The sequence below is a fragment of the Urocampus carinirostris genome, chromosome 6 (genome assembly GCF_059441175.1).
Source record: "Urocampus carinirostris isolate Australia breed hairy pipefish chromosome 6, RoL_Ucar_1.0, whole genome shotgun sequence".
In the NCBI taxonomy this organism is placed as follows: domain Eukaryota; kingdom Metazoa; phylum Chordata; class Actinopteri; order Syngnathiformes; family Syngnathidae; genus Urocampus; species Urocampus carinirostris.
The window spans coordinates 35989066-36011128 of NC_142354.1; the positions used below are offsets into that span (position 1 = coordinate 35989066).

The 22063-nt window shown below is 39.9% G+C and overlaps 2 protein-coding genes across 6 annotated transcripts in view; one reads left to right on the top strand and one right to left on the bottom strand.

The window, feature by feature from the left end:
• The first annotated feature begins 41 nt into the window (after window positions 1-41).
• On the top strand, window positions 42-12672 carry abhd14b (abhydrolase domain containing 14B). The gene is made up of 5 exons (XM_088338888.1): window positions 42-126; window positions 1857-2071; window positions 4223-4464; window positions 7310-7490; window positions 12297-12672. The coding sequence occupies exons 2-5, from the start codon at window positions 1858-1860 to the stop codon at window positions 12302-12304; spliced, it is 645 nt and encodes a 214-aa protein (XP_088195014.1). The 5' UTR covers window positions 42-126; window position 1857; the 3' UTR covers window positions 12305-12672.
• cacna2d2a (calcium voltage-gated channel auxiliary subunit alpha2delta 2a) overlaps window positions 11741-22063 on the bottom strand; it is a 319851-nt gene continuing 309528 nt past the window's right edge. For 3 of the 5 annotated variants that reach the window (XM_088338887.1, XM_088338885.1, XM_088338882.1), the window contains 13 exons: window positions 21088-21150; window positions 20841-20944; window positions 20657-20755; window positions 20498-20589; window positions 19294-19341; window positions 19151-19222; window positions 18921-19073; window positions 18788-18840; window positions 16524-16579; window positions 16191-16314; window positions 15993-16102; window positions 15833-15915; window positions 11741-13027 (listed from right to left, as the gene is read on the bottom strand). In XM_088338887.1, the coding sequence (XP_088195013.1) occupies window positions 12917-13027; window positions 15833-15915; window positions 15993-16102; window positions 16191-16314; window positions 16524-16579; window positions 18788-18840; window positions 18921-19073; window positions 19151-19222; window positions 19294-19341; window positions 20498-20589; window positions 20657-20755; window positions 20841-20944; window positions 21088-21150 (1168 nt within the window). In that variant the 3' untranslated portion in view covers window positions 11741-12916. The remainder of the gene's footprint in view (window positions 13028-15832; window positions 15916-15992; window positions 16103-16190; window positions 16315-16523; window positions 16580-18787; window positions 18841-18920; window positions 19074-19150; window positions 19223-19293; window positions 19342-20497; window positions 20590-20656; window positions 20756-20840; window positions 20945-21087; window positions 21151-22063) is intronic. The other 2 variants (XM_088338886.1, XM_088338884.1) reach the window with 1 other exon arrangement.

Below are 22063 nucleotides of genomic sequence, written 5' to 3' on the forward strand. Positions count from 1 at the left end.
ACGATAGAGGGGGATAATAGCATTTGAGACATTTTTTTCTTTCGCTCTCTTTTGTTTTCCCACAGTAAGAAAACCGGAAGTGTAACGAAACTTTGCTAACTTTAACATTGTCGTAAACACTAACAGGTAAGAAAATGCCGTTATTTTTGGTAAGAACATTTCTTAATGAAAAAAAAACACCAGAATGCTAAATTATATTACGTAAACTGGCCAGTTTAGTTTACAGAACATTCATTTGAATGTAAATGTGAGAGGGATTGTTTACCTTTTGTTTTTGTGATGAAACTGGAAATACCATATCCATCTTTTTGCCATTAAAAAAACTGAAAAAAATTGAATTTTTGTTATTTACAATCTTTCCTGTACATTTTTCGTTCAAATTAAATAGTTACTGTTTTAATAATGTTGAAAACCCACAGTATCAATATCTAAGCGAGAATAGGGATTTCATGGCATGACAGACAACGTGTATCGTGCATTTTGACTATTTATTTTATTCTGCACACATATTTGTCATACTATTAGGATTTCACTTGGGAAAAATATGATTTAGTTTAAGAAAGTATTGTTGGGGTTTTAATAAGGTCAATTAGACACAAAGCTCATTTTTAAGAGTTGAATTCTGCAGCCGAAAAGACAAATAATACGCATTTTTTAATTTATGCAATTTGTACTAGGGCCTCAGGACAGTTTGTCAACAGTAATATTTGTTCTACTTGTACACACACATGTTACTGTTTACTTATAAAGCGTGAAGCCTCCACCCAAACGTTTCAAGGTGACGGAAAAAGTGGGATTAATTCGTTTTCATACTCTCCTTCAAACAGAATACAGTTTAATCCGTTCTCTCAGACCACCAGAGGGCAGTACATTACAAATATATTACCGGAGGGCGTCTGTGGCAGAGTTCTGAGGTCATGGGTTCAAATCCAGTTACCAGTCTTCCTGTGTGGAGTTTGCATGTTCTCCCTGCGTGGGTTTCCACCGGCACTCCAGTTTCCTCCCAGAGTCCTAATTGTCCTTATGTGTGAATGAGAAAGTAAATTGGATGTCTCCATGTGCCCTGCGACTGACTGGCAATCAGTTCAGGATGTCCCTTGTCCACTGCTAGAAGTCGGCTGAGATGGGCTCCAGCACCCTGCGACCCCACTGAGGATAAGCAAGACAAAAAATGGACAGATGGATTGATAGATAATACTGGAAAAAGAGTTTTAAAACTAAAGATTTAGTCCTTTTACTTCTTTTTCTTGCACCAAATAAAGGTGTTGCAGTGTTGTAATTATGTGGTTCAACTGACTAAAACAAAGGATTGGAAATCAACTAGGTGGCACGGTGGTGGGTGTTTAGCGCACAGCCTCAGGGTGCAGAGGTTCAGGGTTCAAGTCCAGCTACTGCAGATTCCCTGTGTGGAGTTTGCATGTTCTCCCTGTGCCTGCGTGGGTTTCCTGCATGCACTCCGATGTCCTCCCACACTTAAAAAACATGCATGTCAGGTTAATTGGTCGGTTCAAATTGTCCCCAGGTGTGAATGAGCGAGTGAGTTGTCTGTCCCTGTATGCCCTGCGACTGGCTGGCAAACAGTTCAGAGTTTCCCCTGCCCACTGCACAAAGTTAACTGGGATGGGCTCCAGCACGCCCGTGACCCTACTGAGGACAAGCGGTGCAGATAATGGATGGATGGAAATCAACTCATGGGTATGTCTGTGATTTATGTCATCGTCTTGAATGTCAAATGATAGATTCAATTTTTTTTTGTGAACCAAATTTTATTTCTGATAAATGACATACTTGCTGTCAGTTTTGAAAAATCCATTGTAGGCCAGATTGCAATAATGTGCATGATCGTGTATGTTCAGCATGTCACAGCTGGAGTTGACAGAGGGGAGAGTCAAGGTGCCAGGCTGCACGTCGCCACTTTTCTACAGACAATGCCGGGCTATTTCGGGAGACGTCAAGATGTCTGTTTTGCTTCTTCATGGTCGCCGCTTCTCCTCGGAAAACTGGCTCAGCATTGGCACTCTTCACGCGCTGGCTGACGCTGGATGTCGAGCAGTCGCCCTCGACCTTCCAGGTAAGTGCAACGCAAAACAGTTGGTTATCCATCTGTAATTTTTTTGACAAATGCTAATTATGAAATGCTATAAGACAGGGGCCCCCAGCCATTTCTGATCCGCAGACCGGTTTAAGGTCCGATAGTATGTTCACGGCCCGGCCCATCACAGTTCACAAATCCTTTAACCGCCTGGGTCGGCGGGGCACCATTTCCTCTAGTGTGTCTTGAGCAAGTACAGCCTGGTGGCACCCATCCCATTCCAGGCTGTTTTTGGGTAGGGGTTTGCTCCCACACATAAAAAAGATAGATAGTGCTGGTTTCCATGGTTATCAGTAGCAGGAAAAGCCACCTGATTTGGTTGCCATTGTTTATTTGGTATAAAGTGTCATCCCGCCCTTCAGAGATGAGCCAGACTTTTGCATTGACAGGCAACAGTTTGTGACAACAATTATATTTGATCCTAAATCACTGTGGAAAAACTATATTGTGCCGGAATTTTGAGTACTTTTTACAAACTCTAAAATGTTGCTGTAAATATAAATGCACTATTTTCTAATCCACTTACAATTGTACTTTTCAAAAAATAACAATAACAACAATTATATCAATAATAATTATATCAATAATATAAATAATGATAATGATGAGTATAAATCCACTTTGTAATCATGTGGAACATTTGGGTGGCCTCGTAACATTGCACAAAAATCACATTCATTCATTAATTTTCTGAAGCGCTTGTCCTCACAAGAGTAAAGGGGTTAATGTAGCCCACCTAAGCCATGTTTTTGGAATGTGGGAGGAAACCAGAGTGGACGGTTGCATGGGGAGAACATTAATTCTCCACAAAAGGAGACAAGTAGCTGGAATTGAACCTGGGATTTCTGAACTGCAAGGCGGACGTGCTAATACCAAAACCTTTTGATCACTATTGTAACATTTAAACCCATACATCATATTGATCTGCGTGCCAAATAGTTAAAAAAGCAACACCGGGGAAAAGTGTGTTGGTGTAATGTCGTCTCTGTGTCATGTTCTTGACATGGGGATCCATGCATCCTCAAAATCTGTTGCCAAACGTTTTCCCATGGCAACAAGTTTGTTTACTATCTTTGTAACATCACATAATGGGCTGCGGTTTACCATTCTCCACGGTGAATGGCTTAAAGGGCAGAAGTTTGGTTTCATTATTTTTCAAGGCATCTTCGGCAAGCGGGGATACTTGTTTCCAGTGTGATACGTGCACTGCCCGACAGGTAACTGCGCTCGGCCGTGAAAACCACACAGATCCTAGTTTAAACACGTTCAGTCCAAACATAGTGGTGTCAGTAAAACCAATAATAGACAAAAAAAGAACCTGGAACCTTTTTTTTCTTTGTGTATGGCCCGGTACCAAATTGGGGTCAGATCTTAAGCCTGAAGCCAAGTCCGACCTGTCACGAATTTTTGGTCATAGGTTGGCATAAAATGTCAAGCTTCAGGTCGGGCTGGGCGTCTCTCGCTCTCACTGCCTTTATTTTTTGTTATTATTATTCTTTTAATGAATACATGTTAACACACGTATGCCAAAATAAAAAATGATGTGTGGATACTAAAAAAACAAAAAACATTTGTCAAGCCATCATTTTCTTACTGCTGTGGTTTATGGCCTGATTGTCAACCCGTCAAAATGATGGAAAAATCAATGATGAAAAAAATTGTTGGTTAATGTAACTTCTGCAGACACAGAAATATAAAAGATGTAAATGTCTATGGAGTCTTGTTCAAATTAGATGTTGTTACAAACGACAGGCTTTAATTTATTATCATAAATTACCTCCCCTTTGAAGTCCTCAAAAATAATATATGAAATTTCGGGTTTACTTTGAGCTCGGGCTGGGTTGGGCTTTTCATACCCCCGGGCTTGGGTCTGGGTTAGATTTTTTTAGGCCTGGTGGTTGGGTGCCACTGCGTTGAAATGCCTTGCAGACATTAAAATGACATGTTATTTTTCCTTTCATACAAGCTCCACCTATGCTCATTACTTTTCAAATGCAACTGTACATTTCAATTCGTTGCTTCCTCAAGTTCAGAGCAGCACATAACAAAGGTGGTTAGAATTGGAATTATTTTTCCTTTTCTTTCCTTTCTGACGATTGGTACTAGTTAAAGTATTATGCTTGTTCGTAGGACTAGGCCAGTCCAGCTCAGCAGAGGCCCCAGTGGCAGTAGGAGAGTTGGCTCCTGCAGCATTTCTGATGGACGTATGCGAGCGACTGCAGCTGAGCTCTGTTGTGCTGATCAGCCCGTCACTCAGTGGCATGTACTCGCTACCCTTCCTGCTGCAGCAGCAGACCCTGCTGCGGGCCTACATTCCCATTGCGCCCATCTGCACCGAAAAGATCAGCGCCCAACAGTACCGCAACATCAAGGTTGTGTTAAGTTTCAATTTTATTTACTGAGAATTTTACATTATATCATCTTTTCTGGATTATAAGTTGCATCAAAGAAAAACATACCTAAGTCACCATTTGTTGGTAAAATTATTGAAAAAGACCAATCGGTGCAGAAGACGACAAATATGAGATAAAAAACACCGGAGGTGCTTTGCAACAAACAGACGGCAGGAGCAACTCCACATGTGGATGTTAAGGTTCTAACTGGTGAAGTGTGTTGATGGTCCTACGGACTCCTTCTGCATCCTCAGCAGGTATCTCATGGTCAGAGGTGTTTTGCCCCTTAACCTGTACAACTCTTCTGAGTGGGGCAGCAAGGGCTGAGTTAGCCTTCACCTGCAGAGGGGGTCCAGCTACGACCTCTTGATAGCCTCAGCCACCTAGAACTGCTTTTGGCTATTGTAGCTATTTCCTCGATAGCCCGCCCTGTAACGAAGTAAGATCTTCTGTAGGAAACTGCGCATAGATGTGGCGGGAAACCTCGAGCGCCAACCTCGATGGCCAAAGGGTGGCATGCCACCCAGCGATGGTCGCCTCATCCACAATGTTCTGGTACTTAGCACTCTTTGCCTGATGATATATGGCTAGCCTGTCTTCCCAGGGAACAGTGAGCTTGGCTAAAATGATGGACTTTGAGCTCCTAGAAAGAAGGATCGTATCCGGTCGTAGGATAGTTACCACTACCTCCTGAGGAAAGACTAGCTTCTTCTTGAGCTTTACCTGCAGCTCCCAATATGATGCGCGGTGCAGAATTTTTTTTTTTCTTCTCCATCCGGGCACCGGTGTTGGGGAATGCTCTTCCCCCTGAGATCCGATCTGCAACCTCAGTGGAAATGTTTAAATCTAAGCTTAAAACTCACTTCTACTCTATAGCATATGAATAACCTAAACTGCTTATGTGTAATAACCTGTGAAGCCCTTTGAGACTCTTTGTGATTAAGGGCTATACAAATAAAAATGACTTGACTTGACTTTGGGACTTTACTGCCCTCTGGTTGGAAGTGTATGAGCCTTAAAGGTACTGGTGGCTGCTTGTTGGTGTGGCTTCTCTGTAGTTCAACCCATTTGGCAACATCGGTGAGGACTTTAGTCGTGTTTCCACCGGTAGCGCCCATTTGCCAGAGCTTTTGGGCAGCTGGTCAGGTTGTGATGCGGTGTGCAGAGGCTGGTTCCACACTGACAACAGGATGCCACTTTCTCCTTGCCCTAGATCTTCAAATTGCTTGGTGTTGGTAGAAGATCAGCCACAGCGCGCAACAGGAAGTTCAGTTGGCTTTAGTCGGTGTCCCAGAGCTCCTTCCAAGACAAAGGTTGCTTGAACACTCCCTCCCACTGCATCCATCGTGCCCAACCCTGCTGCTTTGATTCGACGATCTTCTTCACCCGATTTTCGCACCCTTTGTACCACCAAGTCCCTTCTGTTTCCCACGTTGCTTTTCGACCAGCTCTTAACACTGTAGTTGCCGAGCCCTCGTCGTACGCGACACACAGTGCCCACAATTTCCTGATGCCTCCAATAGGCTTCTGTCTCTTTCATCGCCTCAATGGGTTTCCACTTCCTGCCGCAGTTATTGGCAGAGCTTACGTGGTTAAGTTTTGTGTCCCTAGGGACTAAGAGCACGCACACTGCCCTTGCCTTGGTGGCCTTGAATTCTCCTATGACAGAGGAGCATGGTCCGGAGTATTGCTGACCTACCGTAGAGGTTGACTGAGCTGAACGCCCAGACATTTGCGCATAAATCTGCGACAAATGAAAAGACACTAGTTTGCCCCAAAAAGATAGCTTTTGTTTTTAGAAGACAACAAATCAAATTTCAATGCAAAAGAAAACGACTAGTTTTCAGTGTAGTAGAAGACAATGACAGTTTTTGTTGTAGAAAAAAACACATTTTGTCTTGATAGATGACAGAAATAGTTTTCCACACAAAAACACGAATTTTTTGCAGGATATAGTGTTTGGTGAAAACAATTCCATGGCTAGCTTTCAACGTAGACCCAAGTTCCTAGAGTAAGAAAATGATGCCTGTTTTCAGCGTGTAAGAAAAGTGAACAAGACGTTCTTGTTTTCCTCATAGAATATGAAACTTTCTGGGGAAGAAGACAATGCTAGATTTTAACGGCAAAAAAAGGATGCTATTTTTTGTTGAAGAAAAGTAAGCTAATTTTTGGTTTAAAAGCCCATTCCAGTTTTCCACACTGAAGAAGATGAACGCTAATTTCTTGTTTCGAAGCTAGTTTTTAGTGCGGAAAAAAAACAATGCTAGTGTTTGGCATTAATAACTATAACACCAAAATTACAATGCTAGTTTTTATGAGAAAATTACTCAAATGAAATTTGGCATAGTCGAAATATGTATGTTTTCGGTTACACAGAAAAAGTAGTAGTTGTAGTTTTTGTTTTCTGTTTTTATATAGAGAAGAAGACAATGTTAGTTATTGGGATAAAAGGTAGTTTCTGTGAGCAAAGAATAAGAAGATGCTTGTTTTACACACAAAAAACAAGAGCTAATTTTCGGTATAGAAGATTTAAACGTCGGAAAACCCTCAAAACAAAACTAAACAAAAAGTTAGTTACACAATGAAATTTCCTTGTGGCTTGGTGATTCTATTTGCAAGTAAAATATTATGGTATTTTCCATTGCTCGGCAGATGATACTTAACCATTGGAGACAACTGCTCTGTTAATTTACCAAATCTGGAGGCCTACTTCACTGAGATAAAAGGATGGGTGTTATTTATTTTTTTGCATCTTAACCCTTAAAAAATAGATGTTAATTATTATAATTAATAATTTTTATATGAATACATAAATCTCCGACAGGTGCCATCACTGATAGTCTACGGTGAAAACGACACTGAGCTAGGCCAGGCGTCCCTTCGTAACCTGAGCCAATTGGCCAATCACAGCGTGGCAGTGATGAAGGGGGCGGGGCATGCCTGTTACCTGGACGACCCAGATTCTTGGCACCGCCTCCTCACGGACTTCCTCGCTAAACTCTCAGGTACAAAAAACACGACACATCCAACTAAGGTGAAAAATATGAACATTATTTATTAACTGATTCTCTGTAATAAACAATTTGAAAATATTGTACAAGGAGTCACAGACACGATATTTTACAAAGTTTGCCCCTCTTCTTTTTGTTATCTTTTTGTTTTCTCCGCGTAGCTTCACCTGTACAAAAAGAATGGCGCGACAAACTAAACAAAGGAGCTCAAGTCATCCTCTCACAGAACACACGCGCTCTCGCCCACTAAAATACAAAATAAAAATCTGTTTCGACTTCAGACCTCAAACTTATCAACAGTGCTCTTTTCCTATATTTATATTTAGATATACATACTGACTTCACTTTGACTGATTCCGACTTTGTTTTCTCTAAATGTTATTTTCTTTTACACATACTTTTTTGTCAAACATGGTCACGTAGCACCAGACTACACACTACACAATCACATACACGCTTCCCTCCCCCCCACGGACGCAGCCCGCCTCCATTTTTGCTTCGTTTAGTCAATAAGCAAAATCGGTCAAATTGCAAAAGACGTGCTACGATTGGCGTAAGCTTTATTAACTCTGTGTCTGTGCCTTAACTCTCGGTTCACTTCGGTTGTCAAGACCAGCTGTCGTTTATCAGGTGTTTATATGTTTATCAAATATTAACTCTCGTGACAACAACTTTTGATTAATTCATTTCAATCAAACCAATTTAAATGGACAGTGTGTATTATTTAGCGCCTCCTAGTGGAGAAAAACATAATTTAAATAAAACTATATTGATTTAAATAATGAGCAAAAATACATTAATTATCATATAAACCTAGCATGAATTTAGCATGTATTTGACATAACATGAGCATCACTGTTTTCAATATTTGACACCTGCAGATTTCATAGGATGCCATTCCTTATTTTGACTATATTGCGCACCCGTGTTGGTTTTGACAATTGCATCATTGTCGCTATCGGCCAATCATGTTGCTTGGGTTATCAAACCCTTTAGGGCTGATCTACTTTTGTAATCTTGAAGATTTAATGAAAGAAATGGCTTAAAGGAAGGCCTTTTAATCGGGATGGAATACTCTGATCCGAAGTGACTATTAAGGTTTAAACCCCTAACCCTCACCTAATGGAAGGCTGCTACGGGTACCCAAACACCTCAAAAAGGCAGGGCGGAAATATATAATTAAAATATGGAAAACAAACATTTTTTTTAATATCTTCTGGTGTAATATCCTTTTTATTACACGTAACATCCGAATTAAGGGTGGACATTAAACCGGGCAGGATGTAGTCAACGACCACAGATAGAATATACTAAATTTGTTAAATGTATTATTTGTATTCAAAGTCTGGCACAGCAGCGCGTAGCAGCCCGGCAACGCGCATGAGAATTTTGGCGGGCAGCCGACACCACTCACAAAACAGTCTACCACTACACTTGGTAGAAGATACAGTCTCGGGAGCAAACTGCGCCATTTCTTATGGATTTTGACTTGAATCCATTCTGATTTGAGAGCTTTTAGCAGAAACCGATCCCAGTCATAAGTCAGATGTTACTTGGATTATGTTTTCATTATTGATCTAAATACTCAAGGGGGTGTGCAAGGCGAGGGGGGTCAGAGCTTGCTTGTGCATGATGCTAAGGCATTCGAATAGCGAGGCGTCGTTTTTTTGACAACGCATTTTCAAAACACTGACCGACTAACACATTCTGTCAATTTAAAAAGCGCTGACATCCCTTTGTGTTTTTCCGTTTTTTTTGTTTTTTTTAAACGTCCGTAACACTGGATTTTGTTGATTGCCACAAACAAACAAGAACATAAAAACAGCCCTCACATCACCCGCATCATTTTCAAGACATAGCACTCCACTAATGCAAACACATACACTCGCGTAATTCAGGCAGAACTACAGCAGTCAAGTGGCCCTAAAATAAAAATAAACATAGTCCAGTAAGGCTGGATTTACGCTGCAATTGGCATAATCGCAAGTTGTTTTTTTTTTTTTTATAATAAATCATTTTGAAGGTCATCTTTGTGCCTTCCTGTGTGTCTTTCGGTTTCATTTTTGTCTCCGTTTGAAAACAACTGAACATGTCTAATAAAAAAGAAAATGTTATTCGGATCCAGGCAGGTGTTGATTTATGTCAATCTACAGGTGAAATATTTTTGAAACGGTCCCTAAACTAACAACAAGTGCATTTTAGAACTATTTATTCTAATACCAATGCAAAGTGGCCTTGTGTCACTTTCTTTTGCCAACCTTTCTTCCCTCCTAATGTATGAGAAAAGTAAACAAGTTCATTGAAGGAAATAAGTTAAGTATAGATACCTTTTGGGACAGTGTGTATTATTCAGTGCCTCCTAGCAGTACAAACAACTTTAAAAAAACGATAGTAATTAAAAAAAAAAAAGCAAAAAAAATGCATGAAATGTTATATAAATATGCATTAAAAAAAAACTTGTAGGTTGAAAATTTGCCAAGAATTTACATAACATTAGGCTCGACTAGAAGTAGCTGACATAATTCTTTGCCATCTTGCTGCTCTGGGTACCTACAAACCTCAAAAAGGCTGGGCAAAAAAAATAGAAAATAAAATGGTTTGTTTTGGTCTATTTGGGTGTCTGTAGTTTTTAATCATCCTTGTGCTTTTTCGCACTTGTTTTTATGTTGCACTGTACAATGCAGCAAAACCTAGTGGTCAAATAATACACATTGTCCCTATAACAGTTGAGTATAATAAAGTTTTAAGAAATCAAACTGACTGTTTAAATCCACCAACAGGGTTAAGTCATTTACGATTCATCATTGGATTTCCCCAGTATCCCATAACCACTTTTTAGAAAAAAGGAACAACATTATAAAAAAATAAGAAAAGTCAGTCTTGTTATGCTACATTAGGGGCATGTTCATTACTATCGCAGGTTCTATTTAATTTATTAACGTGCAAGATATTGTGGAGCAATTTGTTCCCCTCCAACTCGAGCACACAGGAAAGATCCTAGGCCGGGCCGACTTGAATTTTGGCCTGGGTCGAGCCTACAATGTCAGTCATTACGTTCATCCGGGCTTCTCTCCTGCTGACTTTAAAAAAAAAAAAATTATGTTTACAAAAATGTATACCAAAACGATGTACTAAACTCTTGCAATGCCAATACAAAGACCTCCTTCTTGTCTCTGTTTTTTATCCACCTGTCATCATTAATCTGTCTCTCTGCCTGTCTCTCTCTTAAAGCTCAATGCTAAAATCTACTGCTGCTGTGTTTTATGACCCAATTTTCAACTTGTCAAAATGACTGAACGCCTTACAATTTTTCCTTCAATGATGCAAAATCGTCTGAAATACAAAAGATGTAAATATTAATACAGTCTTTCTTACCGTAAAATTCACTACAAAAGACGGGTTTTAATCTGTTATCATAAATCATATCTCCTCTTCTCGCGTCCCCACGAATGAAATGTGATTTTTTTTGGATTGCTTCAGGCTCGGTAGTGCAAATAAAGTTAATTGGTTGGGCTCAATTTAGGGCCAATTTTACAACTAAATCGAGTTTTTCTTTAACTTGGTACTGCAGCGTAAATCCAGCTCAGTTGTGTGCGCTGACGGGCTATTAACCGTGCCGCCCGGCATAGTTTGAGACGGCCGCTCTACCTAAAGCTGATCTTGCTCCAAGATGGCGGCTTTATTTCAAATGAGACGACGATACGATACAGTCGCTAAGCTCGCCCGCCGCTAAGTGCGTCAAGGCACTATTATGAAAGAGAGCGGTTTCTAAACAGTCTAAAAAAGATGATCACGTGAGAGGAATGACAATTTGGGGGCCCGTTTCAGGGACTTTGTAATGGATTGTAGCAAGAAGAAGCAAAGCCTTTTGCAAAGGGCGGAGAAACAAGGCCAATGGAAATGGCGAGAAAGTTGCAGAAAAAGTGCTCCTCCATTGAGTTTCTGTTAAATTTAGATTTTAACAGGAAAATACTTTTTTGTGTTTTGTTACAAGCAAATTTCCAACCCATTTTCCGGGTCATAAACATTGAGTTTATGACCCGCAATCTGATTTTTTAATTCCGCAATCTGATTTTTTAATTCCGCAATCTGATTTTGATCATTAAATAATCACAATTTTTTTGTAATATTGTTATATTTTTCCCTTCAAATATTCCATCTGTATTCTATAACGAAGTTTTTCATGTAATATTATCAGCTCATTCTCATTATTTTACAAAAATTATGTCTTGAATCTTGTCATATTCACTACTGATTACTTTTTCCTCTAAAATACTGACTAATTTCTCTTGTAATTATTGTTGTATATTGTGACATTTTTTGTTTTTTAATGTGTCACTTCAATACTTGGTTTGTTGCTTTTTTTCTTGACAGATTTCAGTTGTTCAATTTTTTTTACCTTAAAAACAACTTATAACAATATTCTGAAATTTGTTTTAGCAATATTATTCATAGATCAGCCCCCCCCCAATTGTAATAATTATTTTTTAAGTTAAACTGGTATATACATGTACACCAATCTTTATAGTTTTTCCTGATATGTTCATTTTCTTTCTCATTTTTCTGTGGATATTCATTTGTTTTTCCGAAAAATGCCAACTTAACATCAACATTACAAATAAACTCGTGTAAAATGCAACTTTCTCCTCTGTAAATGTTATCATTTTTCAGACAATAATCCAAATGTATTCCTAAAAAATGTGTGATTTTTTTCCCTCTCACGTGATGGTAGAATGTCATCTTGCCACAAAACATCTACATTAATGCTGATTTTATTTTTTTCCTTATCTTTCCTCACAGCCTCATGACGACCAAGAGAGGTGATGTTGGTAAAAATGGAGGTCAGAGAGTTTATTTTTTTTTCCTTTTTTTACATTGGTAATATATAACACGACACCACAGCGCTCGCTACTAGTAAGTGAAACGTCACAGCCGTGTTATTTAAAAGCGTGAGCTTTCTTGTAGTGAATAAGCAAGAATATAACACTGTTTTTTCCTCCGTTTTGTTGTTTTAAAATCCCCCTCGTTAAGCCATTGCTGCATTGTGTTTTGGCTAGAAAAATAAGACCACATGAAAGTCTATCTCATTTTGGCAAGTAGATATAGTTGTGCATAAATAAAACACCATCCCATTTTGGGTGAACAAAAATGGAAATAAAACATTTGTTTTTCTCAACACGCGTAGGAGTTCTTTTTGCGGGGTGAGGGTTGCAGTGGGGACTTTTCTCCTGGCGTGGCTAACCTTGGCTTAGGACAGAGAAGTGAAGCTGGCTAGACGGCGGCACTCAGGGCTTCATCATTGCCCATCATTGCCTATTAGACTACTTCAGGTGTTGGTGGTGGAGGAGGGTTGAGCACATATGAGAAGCACAGGACAGCTATAAAGTGTGCGTGGGCACGTGTGCGCGTGGTCATTGAGATTAATGCAGAAGACTGCGAGCGTGAGGGTAAAGCAGAAGCACTTGAACCAGCAGCAAAGCCGCACGGGAAGGACGGAAGGAATGGCCTCGGCCGCAGTCCGACGTGTTCTCCTGAAGAAAGGACAGAGAGCAGGAGTGTCAAAGTCAAATGGACGAAGAGCCTAATTACAAGTTTGACGACAAACCAACTGCAGGAATGTTGACAACTTTTCAAATGACGCATGCAGTCTAGCGAACCAAATTGAAGATACCGAAAACCCAAGAAATATTAAATATGATCAGATAAATAAAGCTATTTTTTCTTATGGCTCTGTCAGTAATATTGAATTTTCAACAAGCAGAAAAAGACAAATGACCTGAAATTAAAATCGCCATAACATAAAGCTTCTATTGCTAGAATTACTGTAAATTTCGGACTATAGAGCGTACCTGATTATAAGCCGCACCCACCACATTTAGGGAGGAAAACCGATTTTGTACATACACAAGCTGCACCTGTATATTATCCGCATGCGCCCACATTGCAAAATGGCAACACAAACACAAAATTAACCCATATCCGACACAGTCCAAAAATCACAGCCGGAAAAAAAGGAACGGAAAATTATATCGGTACTTAAGGTTTGACGCAGACTTGCAGAGGCCGGGTGCCCGTTGAAAGTAATTGAAGGAAAAAAGTGTATATTTCCAAAGGTAAGGGTGGGAAAAATATATATATCCACTATTGTCGGCCGCGTCCACAAACACGTCTCACCTTTACTCCACTTCCCGTCAGCCCGCGTTTGCCCCATCCCTTCTTTCTCATTTGCTTGTGCAAAACATATCAGAATAAGTTTCTAAAATAAATACATTACAAAATATACAGTTGCAAATACATATTATACATGATTACACATATTTACAAAGAAAGACGGTACACCGAGAGAGTTTTCAAAGCTTTAATAATAATATTGTAACTTTTATCCCAAACCGTGCCTGTGAAGGGTAGCAAAACGCTACTAGGAACACGCTCGCAACACAGTAAACGGCTGTGTTAAAAAAACATACCGAACTTGTAGTAATCACGGAAAGAAACTCATTTTCCTCCTTATAGCTGAAGTCATCAAATTCGTTTACCCCAGTATGGGAAAGAGACTGTCATATAGACGTCGTCCCACGCTCCGTTATTTAAAAACACGCTAGCAACACCCTCGCAAAGCAAAGTTTACGTGCTGCAGCTCTGTTTCCTTCTTTTTTGGACTGCTCGATTGCATTTAGCCTGAAAGCTGCGTCATGCACCTTTCTTTTTGCAATTTGAATGGTGAGGATATTTCTACGCTAATTTAATTTGTGCACAAGCTAAGAAATTGCAGTCTTCCTCGGCGCATATATTCCACCGGTTTAAATCTTACCTTTTGTACTCGAGCGCCGCTGGCGGCCGTCAGAAAAATTACATAAATTGGCCGCATCACTGAATAAGCCGCAGGGTTGAAAGTTTGGGGAAAAAGTAGCGGCTTATAGTCCGGAATTTACGGTACTTTTCTTCGTTAGCAATATTGCAACGCATTCTTGAGAACATTTGGTTAGTCAATTGATGTTACAACATGTTCTGTTACTCCACCACATATTAAAATCACATGAACTACAATGTCTTCTGTTCTCAGACAGTTCTCCTTTCTTTCACGAAGTAACATACAACTATTGATCTGGCTCTTTTGTGCACCCTCACTCTTTCTGCACCTCTCTCCCTCCCACCACCACCACGTACACACCTCTGTTAGCAGCAGGTGACTTCCTCTATGCTAAGTTCTTATGATAAACTCATATTTTGTTTTGTTGATATCATTTTATTTATCTTAGGACGGTTTTGTTATGATCAATTACTATTTGAAGACGTGTTCTATAGCTATGTAGGGGTAACTTTGATGATTTGGGGAGGCTGGGAATGGATACATTGGTTCTCAGTCATTTCTTATTTTAAATTTGTTCAAGATGCGAGAAATTCTGGATACGGGAATTAATTAAAATTGTATGTTGAGGGACCACTGTCTTACAGTTGTTTTTTATTTTGTAGCCAGAAGTGGCCTTTGATAGAACCGATTTGGACAAAGACTCTTGTTTGGGGATTTTCCACTCCAGCTTTTTCTTTAGGTATCATTTTGAGTGTAAAAGTAATTGTCATTTAAATTACAACAGCCATTGTTCAGAAGTTCATTTGTGCTTGGAATATTCTGTAATAAAAACTTTGAAGTAACTTCTCATCTTTCAGATTTTATTATGACCAACCTATCGTGTTTCAACCTGGATATAAACAAGAACATTATTTAAACACACAAGGCGTGTGGTCATAAAAAGCTCACATATTTCCTCTGTTAAACGTGTCTTATTTTTTCTCCCCACACATAAAAATAATTGATGTTTGACTCTAAAGGTAAGGGATTAAAGCTGCTTTAACTCTGAAGTTCAAGATTTAAAGCTAGTGTAATTTGTGAGTTAAACGTATAACTTCAAAGCTTTAACTCTTGATAGCTTTAAAGATACTATTCCTATCAGGTTAAATCTTTAACTTGGAATTGAAGCTTTCAAGCTACAATAACTATTGAGGCCAGAATTTAACTCGAGGTTGAAGGGTTAAAGCTTTAACTTCAAAGGGCAAACACAAAACCAGTCTTTCCCTACAGGTCCAAGGTTCCCTTATCTGGCCCCTCAATCTTTTAGACATAAAACAGTAGACGGTAAAAGAGGATTTTTCTCGATCTTGGCTAACATGCTATCTTTCTACATTCTATCAAATATAGAGCCCAAGACCTTAACGGAGGAAGCTGTAAAGCGATATCCCATACCTTAAATATAAGGTAATAAGCGAATCACGAAAAAGCTGATATTTGATGCAACATACAAGCTGGATGTAAATTTCTCAGTGGGGGACACCCTTACCGCATTGTTGTTGTCAAAACAGGTGGAGGGTCCTTTCCTATAACGTGCAGCCGTCATTTCTTCGCACGGGTTTTCCTCCATGTCTGTAAATCAGCAATTAAGGAAAAAGAACACGTGTTCTGTGGATGTCATTCCTGACTTCGTCACAACCAGAGGATACACTCCTCCTCCTCCTGAGACAGCTTTTCAATCTCGCAGGTATTGCAGATCATCTTTTCGGCCACCACAAACAACAGGTTAGTGTTGTTTATCTTCTTGGCATGGATCAGCCTAAACAGAACCGACACTGTGTGTTAATAAGTTGAGGTGTTCCTGATTTTGCACGTGCGAGAGGGTGGGCGTGGACAGGTGAGCTCACCTAGAGCAGTTGCCACAGTCCTGCAGCATGTTGAAAGAGCTGCTCAAGTTGCTCAGGTAGTACTGAGTCTGGATCATGACACAGCTTCGGTCCCTGGAGTCCAGTCCCTCTGCATCTACCTCGTCTGAGGGCGGCATCGGAAAATAAAGAAAATATTCACAAAAGCTTTTGGGGTAAAATGAAAGGAACACTAACGTAGTGCCACTATTAATTTCCTCACGTCAGGGGTCTCTCACATTCCAAAACAGCATATATGGCGAGAAGTGAACGATATAACCTTAATTTTAAATGTATTGAGTTAAAACTAAATGAATAAAGGACTTGAGCACCCACCTGTCACAAACCAGCTGTGATAAGCCAGACCATACATGAACTGCTGGAACAATGACCTGAAGACAAGAAGGGCCAAAGATAAATATTTATATTGTGTATTTTAGGGAGGATGTGCCCACTATTCATTTAAAAATAATTTAAAAAATAACCATATTAAAACCATTGAAAACCATTAATGTCATTATTTCAGCATCAGGCTCATAAAATCGATCATATATTCAAAAGTCTACCATCAAAGACAAATGAATCAAAGGAATAACCCAAGTTGGGTAAATAATGGACTCATTCACTATCTGGGTTATTTTTTACCAAATATTAGTTTTTTTTTAAATTAAAAACTAATGGGTCATTTTCTTTATAAAAACAACAAAAAATGGATTCTTTGGATTAACACTCAAATATTTGGTTCTGTGTCTAAAAGATCTCTAAAAATAGGTAAATTGGTTTTAAAACAAAATTTTAAACCAATAGTTTTGAACAACCTCAAGTATTTGGCTCTTATTGTACAAAATAACCTCAGTAAAACAAACCAGAAATGCAATTTCCATATTAGACACTCTTTTTATTTTAAAAGACTTCTATCCTCCTGACAGTTAGATATAAGAAAAAAGAAAATGATAAGAGAAAAAGGGAAAACTAAAAATGAATAAAGGAAAAAAAGAGAAAGTTAAACAAGTAAAAAAGATAAAACTGATCTAAATAGTATACAGTCCATTTTTAACTTAAGTGTTTTATTTGGTTATTTTGGTTTCAAAGTGAAGTTAAAGATTTTTTTTTGTCTTACACAGATTTTAAATGTTAAACAATAATGCTGGATCGAGGTACTAAAAGAAAACGTTTTAAGGAGAACACACCAAAAGGTTTGAAGTACCACAGTTCTAGGAAAAGCTTTATGTGTGCTCACACTATCTAAAAAGATCCAAGCCCAAAATGTATATGAAATCGAGCCATCGTACAGATTTTCATAGAAGTCATAAAAAAAAAAAATCACCTTTTCATATAGGTTATTTTTAAAAATATGTTTACGTTTCAAGCCACAAAATTACACTTATATTGTACTAGCGACTGCAATACTGTGCAGGTGGACCTTTTAAAGGTTAATATGAACCGTAAAATCCGGACTATAGAGCGCACCTGATTATAAGCCGCACCCACCACATTTTAAGAGGAAAACCGATTTTGTACTTAAACAGGCCGCACCAGTATATAAGCCGCATGCGCCCACATTAAAAAAATGTAACACAAAAACAAAATTAACCCAAACCCGACTTTAAGTCCCCCGATTGAAACTGAATGTCCTTCATTAAAGTACACAGTCCAAAAGTCACAGCCGGCAAAATGAACGGAAAATGATACCGGTACTTAAGGTTGGATGCAGACCTGCAGAGTCCGGGTCCTGTTGAAAGTAATCCAAGGAAAAAAGAGTATATTTCCAAAGGTAAGGGTGGAAAAAATATATATTCACTATTGTCCGCCGCGTCCACAAACAAGTCTCGCCTTTACCTCACTTCCCGTCAGCCCGCGTTTGTTTCGCCCCTTCTATTTTATTCGCGCGTGCAAAACACATCAGAATAAGTGTCTGAAATAAATACATTACAAAAATATACAGTTGCAAATACATATTATGCATGGTTATACATATTTACAAAGAAAGACGGTACACCGAGAGAGTTTTCAAAGCTTTAATAATTATATTATAACTTTCATCCCAAACGGTGCCTGTGACAGGGCAGTTAATGGTAGGAACACGCTAGCAACACGCTCGCAACACAGTAAACGGTTCTGTTAAAAAAACATACCGTACTTGTAAAAATCACAGTAAACCGTCCTCATCTTCCTCCTTAGAACTGAAGCCATCAAAGTCGTCTTCCTCAGTGTCGGAAAGAAACTTTGTCATATAAACGTCTGTCCCACGCTCCCTTATTCCAAAACACGCTAGCAACACGCTCGCTCCTTCTTTGTCGGACTGCTCGATTGCTTTTAGCTTGAAAGCTGCGTCATGTGCCTTTCTTTTTGCATTTTGCATGATGAGGGTGTGTTTACGCCAATTTAATTTATGCACAAGCCAAGAAGTTGCAGTCATCCTTGGCGCATATATTCCACCGGTCTAAATCTTACCTTTTGTACTCGAGCGCCGCTGACGGCCGTTAGAAAAATTACATAAATTGGCCGCATCACTGAATAAACCGCAGGGTTGAACGTTTGGGAAAAAAGTAGCGGCTTATAGTCCGGAATTTACGGTAATTATCAGGTACATTTCTCACCATGCAGCAGCAGATGTCCACCACGCCACGTTTACAAAATCCGCAATTGTGGGCTGCACACACGAGGACAAATGCATATTTATGTTCAGCAATACAACAGGAATGACGTATATCAAGCGGGTGTTTTGAGTACCACGAAGACTCCTCTCCGCGCTGCTCCGGCCTCGCTGTTGGGCATGCGCTCGCACACCGATTGGTAGTCGAACGACTGCTTGCGGTAGAAGAAAGAGTTGTTGTAGAGCGCGTACATCAGGTAGGGCTCCACGTCGCTGAAGAACATGCCAACCTGAAGGGCACGCAAGACTTTAGGGGCAGGGACATTATTGTACGTGTAAATAAACTTATGAAACGTTAATATAAAACCTTGTTCCAGTCATCTTTCTGGTTAGACATGATGAGGAAGCCACCATCATCTACTAAGTAACAAAGCAGGTCCTACAAGGGAACACAATTGTGGACAGTGAGAGGAGCAGTGCTTTGCGCTAATAACACATTATGACACTCACGTCGTTGTTGGCTTCGCAGTCCATCTCACAAACCCTGTTTGGTCCACACTGAGACAAGACCAAAAGAAAGAAGAACATAAAGGAAGAACTACAAGACGTATGAAAAATAGTCTCAAAAGGCTGCACAGACCACAGATTATTGCAAACCACTAACTATTATGACACCAGCCCCTGATCTAAAACCTACATGAGGGCAAGGAAAAACTCAAAAACCTCAACATGAGGATAATGAAGGAACCTTGAGAAGGGGCCGCACATGAGGTAATCCCCCTTCCAGGATGGCCAAACTGCAACGGATGTTGCAATAACAAAAAATACACAGATATTGTCAATGTGAAATATAGGTCATTCATGAGCTATAGAATAGAAGTGTGTTTTTAGTCTAGATTTTAACAGTTCCACTGAGGTTGCAGATCAAATCTCAGGGGGTAGAGAATTCCACAGCACTGGGGCCCGAATGGAAACACTCTCGAACCTGCGGATCTCTTCATGGCTCTTGGGATCACTAGTAGTCCAGGTGGTGCACTCCTTGTTCAAATGTTTGCAGGAACAAGTGGATGTTCATGTTAATATTTGGTGAGCAGGATAATTCCTCTTAAGCTTGATTGCCATGAGCTTTATTCTGCCCAAATGTAGTTTAGTATTCCACAGGGTTTAGTTTTGAGGCTTCTGTTGTTTTCATTGATTTTTTTATTACCCAGGGTTAAATGAAATGAAATGATCTACATTTATATAGCGCTTTTCAAGTCAAGACTTCCCAAAGCGCTTTACAGTGTGCTTCACATTTTCTAATAGCGGCCGTGCAGCCATGTAAGGCGCTAACCTGCCTATTGGGAGTGTTAGGGGTTCAGTGTCTTACCCAAGGACACTTCAACATGTAACGAGCCGGGACTCGAACTGGGATCCCTTGATCCCAAGACGATTGCTCTACCTCCTGAGCTACTGCCGGTTGAGTTTTGAGGCTCCCTCATTTTCTCTATTCAATGCTTTGTGGAAAGACTGTCCTGGATTGAATGAACTATAGCGTTTTTCTTCAGGTGTTTGGTCCGAGTGGACCTTACATCATCTTACTTTGTTAATCTGGTGTTATTATACTATATCCGGTGTGCCTTACAGTGCGGGGAATAAGGTGCATTCATCACCCATGGGTTTAAGTGCATAGATTATGCAGAGTTGGGTCTTCATTGACTACACATTGGGTTACCGAGTTAGGGCCTTGGCGGCTGTCTGTGTGGTTACTGGCGAGAATCTTGAATTTATCCACCCAGGCTTCCAGATCCAGTTTCACTCCGACCACTGACAAACAAACAGACAAGTCACTCCGAGCCTCTTCAAATTCAAGCGGAACCTTGCGGGAACTCACCTGCCGGTTTGATAGTCTTTCCTCCGACTGTGATGTCCACTGCCGTGCTGACAAGGATCCCGATGGTGTCGTTCTCCGGGTTGAGCAGCTCGTCTCTTGCTGCCAGATGAAAGACGAAAATAAGAAGCGCAGGTTAGCAAAAAGTGCAAGCCCGGCGCGAGGCGTCCCGACGAGCATCATTCACCCGTACGATAAGGCGCTCTGAAGATGTAGCCCTTGTTGTCGAGACTGCGGCGGTAATAGCTGGCGTTAAACGGCTCGGGGTCTTCCTCCCAGCTTTCCGCGGCCCTGACGTTTTAAAAGAGCTGTAAATCTCCCCGTTACGAGGCCACTACCGCCGCGCTCGCGTCTTATCGAAGTGATTAGACTTTAAAAGGCAAGCAATAAAAAGCATTAAGAACACAACACGCGCTGGTGATAAGAACTCTTACTTGTTGGGAAACACTCGTGTGATTCCTCCATCAGTGGCGGCAAATACAGCCAGAAAACCGTACCTTTAAACAAAAGCAGATAACAAATGAAGCGTGTTATTAAAGCAGGAATTTTAAACTGTATTTTATAGGGTCTTGAAGATACCCCCCAAACGTGCAGGGAAGGGAGGCAGGTGAGCCACAGCCTCACCTGTCAATAGATGGATAGATATACTTTATTCATCCCCGAAGGGAAATTCACACTTCCAGCAGTATCCTCTTGTTGAAAATATAATAATAATAAAATAAAAGAAATAGAATACATAAATACCCAATATAACGTGTTGATATAGAGTATTTAAATAGTGCTACATAAAATATACACTGTAATAAAAATAGGGTAATATGCAAATGTGGGGGTGGGGTTTAATGTGGGATTTTACTCCCCTGGGTGGAGTTAAAGAGCCTCATGGCATGAGGAAGAAATGATCTCCTCAGTCTGTCCGTGGAACAAGACAATGATTAGATTCAAAATAAATCAAATGGTTATGTTTATATGATGTTAAAAACATTTTCATTTAACTTCACAATTCTTTGATTTTCTTTTTGAAAATTGTGAAGGTGGTGATGTTTTTGTTTGGCATCTAAGTATATATATGACCACGATCTTTCACAAGCAGTAGTAGGTTATCCTAAATGGCCCAAAAGCTTTTTGGGTGTTTACTGACTGTTTTTTATTTTGCCAGGAAGACATTCCACTCTTCCAGGGCAGAATGACATTGAATAGCACCACCATCTTTTACAGGCAGTCAGGTAGGTTACCTCAGATGTGAAAAAACCCTAAAAAGCTGACTCAGCACTTTTGGTTTAGCTGACCCAGCAGTTTTTAAAAAAATGGCTTAGTTGTCACACTTTAAGTTCACATAAAAATAATGTACACTGACATCACTAAAAAAATGCATGCCGCGAGGGCTAAATTACATGATCCGAAAAAACG